This window comes from Notolepis coatsorum, assembly GCF_963971535.1.
Source record: "Notolepis coatsorum genome assembly, chromosome: 8".
Taxonomy (NCBI): domain Eukaryota; kingdom Metazoa; phylum Chordata; class Actinopteri; order Aulopiformes; family Paralepididae; genus Notolepis; species Notolepis coatsorum.
Window position 1 is genome coordinate 77,182,949 of NC_140172.1, and position 6,000 is coordinate 77,188,948.

General features: G+C 46.8%; 1 protein-coding gene across 1 annotated transcript in view; it reads right to left on the reverse strand.

The window, feature by feature from the left end:
• Positions 1-4,503, reverse strand: part of LOC311233492 (rho GTPase-activating protein 22-like) — a gene marked incomplete at both ends in the record, with an annotated part of 169,581 nt that extends 165,078 nt beyond the window's left edge. Inside the window, one exon of the mRNA XM_084320459.1 lies at positions 4,452-4,503. Within this exon, the coding sequence (XP_084176585.1) occupies positions 4,452-4,503 (52 nt within the window). The remainder of the gene's footprint in view (positions 1-4,451) is intronic.
• Between the last annotated feature and the right edge of the window lie 1,497 nt (positions 4,504-6,000).

Genomic DNA, 6,000 nt, shown 5'->3' on the forward strand with positions numbered 1-6,000 from the left:
TCCCACTGCTTGGGGCACTTGACGTCACCCTCGGGTGCTCCTCGTCATCGCCCTCTGGGGGTTGCTGACTGTCTGCCTGCAGGACCGTACTAAGTACACTGGGTTGATGTGTCTCTGTTTCTACACACCTTACTCTGAAGTCTAGCTCTGGCTCCTCTGTCTGTGTCTCGCTCTCACATGTTGCCTTCGTGACAAACTTGACTAGCATGTGTTTCTGCACTCTCCCGTTACCCGGATGATAAACTAGGAAAGTGGGGCTTCCCTTGTCGTGTCCCACGGAAAATCCTTTTACCCCTCTGGACTTGGGCTTTCCCCTGTCCTGCAGGTACGCATAACACATTGATCCAAATCGGTGCATTCTGGCTAGATTACACTTCTTTCCTGTCAGTGCTGTATACAGGGTGGTGCCCGAGTGCTTATTAAAGCACCTGTTTCTGGTGTAAGCGGCTTCTTGCACCGCATAATGCCATAGGCTCTTAGGTAAGTTACTATCTGCTAACTTACTCCTAGCCATTTCGAAAAGGTTATGCCATTCCCTCTCTGCCACCCCGTTCTGGTGTGGGGGATATGGACGTGACGTCTCGTGTCTTATCTTATACCGTGATTGGAACTCTCTGTTTGTGAACTCGGTTTCGTTGTCGGACCTCAAGCATCCTACGTTACCATAAGGGGCTACGTCTGCCAGGAATCTCTCCGTGGCCTGGGGTGTGTCACTCTTTGCTTTGAGAAAGTAAACAAACACTGCCCCTGTGCACACATCTGTAAAAGACAGTACATATCCAAAGCCTCCTATGGACTCGTTGCTTACTGGGCCGGCTAGGTCCGTGTTAACTAATGCAAGTGGTACCCTTACTCTGTCTGTGGGATTTCTGTATCTCGGTTGAGTAAACTTCCCCGTTTTGCACTCTGCACAATTTGTCAGGTCTACGCTTTTCTCCTTCAATGTGCATGCCTTCTGACACTACTTGCAGTTTCAGTAAATCCTCGTAATTACAATGACCCATAAGCTTGTGCCATGTCTGAATATCCTGACTGGCCGTCACGCTACACATATCATTATTATCATTACACTTGTCGTTGTCATTACACTCCGTTTGCAGATAATATATTCTCTGGTACATCTTTATGTCAAACAAGTGTACCGTCAGGTTCTACAAGAACATTTTTACCTTTATCGAAGAATACCTTGGCACCGCTTGCAGTAGCAGCTATTACAGAGAATAGTCCTTGTGGGAACGATGGTACATAGAGAGCGTTCTTTAACGTCACCGTACGCCGGCGCCCCTTACTGTCCGTGAGGCATACCTGTGCGTCTCCTCTCTCTTGCGCCAATCCGTAGGTGCGTCTCCCGTCTACCAGCTCCATGCTGTGCCTCTCCGGGTGGAAAGTGTTGTCAAAGTTCTTGAACCGACTCCTGTCGTTGATGACATGGGACGACGCACCTGTGTCCACGATCAGTCCTCTTCTCTGGGCTTGCTGCAGCTGGGCCGGTCCGTTGGTGCACGCCGTCCGCGCCCCGAAAGTGCAGTCTTCTTGTCCCGTTATTCTCTGGGGGTCGTCTCGATCCGTCTCACGTTGACCGTCGCCGCCATTGTGTCCGCTGTCGTCATCCTGTCCACGGTGGTCTTCTTGTCCGTAGCCGCCATCTTGTCCATAGCCGCCATTTTGTCCGTAGCAGCCAGGCCTCTGTCTCGTCCATGGCCGCCGTCTCGTCCATGGCCGTCATCTTGCCCATGCGCGTATCGCGCGCTCTGGTCGTGTTTCTTCATGCACGCTCTGTCTGTGTGCCCCGTGGATTTGCAGAAACTACACCAGACCGTCTTTGTGCAGTCGCTTCTCCGATGGCCTTTCTCTCCGCATCGCCAACACGCCAGTTCCGTCGTGGTCCTGGTCCTCTCCCTTGGCGTCGCTTTAACACCCTTTCTCCCGCCTCCGCGGCAGCTGGGTCGGTATCTTCTGTGGCCTCGAAGTTCCTTAACTTAGCCTTGAACTGTCCCAACGTCATGTCCGTTGAACCGTGTGTTACCGGGAGTGTGAATGGTTTGTACAGCTCCGGTAGTCCTCTCATCATCATCGCCATCATTAGCCCATCGCTTGGTGCTTCTCCGGCACTCCTCAATGGCGTTGTGATCTGCTCCGCTCTGTTGACGTATTCGGTCACAGTCTCTGTGGGCCCCTTCCTCAGGGCCGTTAGTGCTATGTAGAGGGCCACGACTCTGGGTCTTCCTCGCCCGATGTAATGCTCTCTCAACACCTCCAGGCTTTCTCGGCCTCGGTCTTTAGTGTCGCGGAATATCAGCCCCAGGCTGGTGTCGTCGAGCAGCGGCGCTAACTCACAGTACGCGTCTGCGTTACGCTGGTCGTCCAGGGCTTGCTCTTCTGCCGTCAGTTCTCCCGTGGGGGCTGCCAGGATCGTCTCCTTCAGTCTCGCACCGTGCATGCAGCATAGCATGCGCTCTTCCCAGAGCTTGTAGTCCTCTGCTTTTCCATTGAATGAGGGCCATTTGCCCCTTCTCTTGTTTTCCATCCTCTTTGTTGGTGGTAGGCTTAGCTTTAGCTCTTGTTGGCCTAGCGTCTAGCCACACGGTGCTCCCGGCGCTAACCTAGCCTATACTTTAGCTAAGCTTGCTACAGTACCCTTATTATTTCGCCCGCCGTTATCTGGGCCTATAACCGAACAGAATTCGGCTATAGGGCGACAATAATGTGGTCAAGAGGCATGGTTTCTATCTTGAGCCTTAACTGGCATGGTTTATTATTCACATGGCAGAGCAGTAACACTACAGGTCTTCTCTCACTGAGAGACTGGGGGAAAGAGAAAGAAGTGGGAGGAGACACCTCTATTTATACTCGCCACCTGGTGGTGTTCCTGAGAGTCTCCGCCTAGAGCGCTCTCTAGTGGTAACAGTTATATATGCAGTTAGACAGTTACTAACAATCCTACACAGAACCTCTGCCTTCAACAACCTTCCACAAGGAAATCCAGGTAAATGTAAAAATGCATTAGCACGATATGACTGAGTGAATTTTTGTATGGACTAGTATATCATGGAGCCATTTGTGGTGGATTAGCCCGTCTGTTGCTAGCTACTAGCTAGCCCCCTGATGCTAACGCTAGCCACGTGACGGCTCACAGGGCCCGGGGTTGGCTCACGAAGTATAAGTACAAAACCTAGCTAACGTACATCCTGTGACTGAGCCAGACGGACACAATTAATGACCAACAGATTGATTAACAGTAGCCTAGGGTGTGACAATGCATAGAAATGCATAGATCCTAAGGTGACAATTCAACTGCATCGATTTGAATATGTTAGAATCGATTAGAATCACAATTTGAATGTGTGCAGTAGTGCTGCTGTTATTCTCAATGTCCGTTACAGCCAACACTATGCCATACGCTACTGCATCAACGTTATAATTAACAAAGGCATATAACGTTGTGTGGCATTAACACATATATTACACTTTAAGTTACTACTATTAGTTACTTTATTAATTCGTATCTTTGTGAGGTTACTGTTATAATTTACATTACATTGAAAAGATACGAAGCTATATTTTTTAAAGCTGCTTTTTTTTTTATACAGAAGAGGTATTATTTAGAACATGAATTCATATTTAGTAAGGCTTGAAAGAAAAGAGCTATTTTGTATTGCTGTGGATTGCAGTGTTTTGCTGTGTATTACAGTGTGTTGCTGTGTATTGCAGTGTGTTGCTGTGTATTGCAGTGTGTTGGTGTGTATTGCAGTGTGTTGCTGTGTGTTGCTGTGTATTACAGTGTATTGCAGTGTGTTGCTGTGTATTGCAGTGTGTTGCTGTGTATTGCAGCGTGTTGCTGTGTATTGCAGTGTGTTGCTGTGTATTGCTGTGGATTTCTGTGTATTGCTGTGGATTGCAGTGTGTTGCTGTGTGTTGCTGTGTATTGCTGTGGAATGGATTGCTGTGTGTGGCTGTGTATTGCAGACAGCCTGGGCGCATAATGTGAGTGTCTTATTAAGTTATTTCTGCATTCACAGATCGACAGTGCACCCTTCCTGTGTATTACTTGTGCCGCCGACTCAGATTCCTTTAGGTTAAAAAATAAATACGCAATTTAAATCAGAATATGTTCCATGTTGACTATTTCTGACTTCTGACAAGTTTTTTTCCATTAACTAAAAATAGACAAAAATGTCATCCGTTTTCGTCGACTAAATCTAGACGAAAACAAAAAAGACAAAATTGAGACAAAAACGGACTAAGACTAAAATGCTCAGACATTTAGTTGACTAAAACTGACTAAACGTAAAATAAATGAAAATGACTAAATATGATGAAAACAAAAAAGCAGCGTGTGTGTGTGTGTGTGTGTGTGTGTGCGTGCGTGCGTGCGTGCGTGCGTGCGTGCGTGCGTGCGTGCGTGCATGCGTGCGTGCGTGTGTGTGCGTGTGTGTGTGTGTGTGTGTCACCTTTAGGTCTGCTTCTGTCGTATTTCCATGATTTGAAGCAGGTGAGTCCCATGCTGAAGCTGTCCCTCGGGGTGTCACTATGGCAACCGTGGTAGTGGTCACTATGACAACCGTAACAGTGGTCACTATAATAACTGTGGTAGTGATCACTATGGAAATCGTGGTAGTGGTCACTATGGCAACCGTGGTAGTTGTATAAACCCTGTCCCAACTAATTAACTAACCAACTACCTACCTAACTGGTTAAAAATGTGGATGGGTAGAATCAAGACACCACTTATCATAAACCATGTGGTTGTAGACGGTATTCCAAAGATTACCAACCAAACACCTCCACTATACCATCCACCAACCAAACACCTCCACTATACCATCCACCAACCAAAGACCTCCACTATACCATCCACCAACCAAACACCTCCACTATACCATCCACCAACCAAACATCTCCACTATACCATCCACCAAACAAACACCTCCACTATACCATCCACCAACCAAACACCTCCACTATACCAGCCGTGGTTTGTGAATTTAGATATAAAGCTTTGGCTCAATGTCCACACTCCTCACTCCTGCGTCAACACATCAATATATCTCACATTATAGACACATTATGGTTTATCCTGCCACATCACCTGGATTCTATTATATGTTGTACCACTGTATTGCACATCGTCGCGGGCAAGACCACCCGCATTTCATTGTATACTTGTATGCCGTGACAAATAAAAATTCTTGACTCTTGACACCTGGGGAACCAGTCATATCTGGAGGATTATGACTATTAGAAACTGTATCTAAGAGGGTACTACTGTGTCTTAATTGGTCGAGTCTGGTAGTTTACTATAAAAACACAGCTATCATCTGCCTAAAGCGTCTGTCTTCAACATGATGATAAAACAGCTGTAAATCCTCTGTGTTCAGGTCCAACATGGTGGAAACAGCTATAAATCCTCTGTGTTCAGGTCCAACATGGTGGAAACAGCTATAAATATTCTGTGTTCAGGTCCAACATGGTGGAAACAGCTATAAATCTTCTGTGTTCAGGTCCAACATGATGATACAAAATCTATAAATCCTCTGTGTTCAGGTCCAACATGGTGGAAACAGCTATACATCTTCTGTGTTCAGGTCCAACATGGTGGAAACAGCTATAAATCCTCTCTGTTCAGGTCCAACATGGTGGAAACAGCTATAAATACTCTGTGATCAGGTCCAACATGGTGGAAACAGCTGTTGAATCTTCTGTGTTCAGGTCCAATATGGTGGAAACAGCTATAAATCCTCTGTGTTCAGGTCCAACATGGTGGAAAACAGCTGTTGAATCTTCTGTGTTCAGGACCAACATGGTGGAAACAGCTATAAATCTTCGGTGTTCAGGTCTAAATCCTCAGGTCCAACATGGTGGAAACAGCTATAAATCTTCGGTGTTCAGGTCCAACATGGTGGAAACAGCTAAATCTTCTGTGTTCAGGTCCAACATGCTGTAAATCCGCAGGTCCAACATCTCCCAGGAGACTCAGCCATAACTGTCTGTCATCAGCAT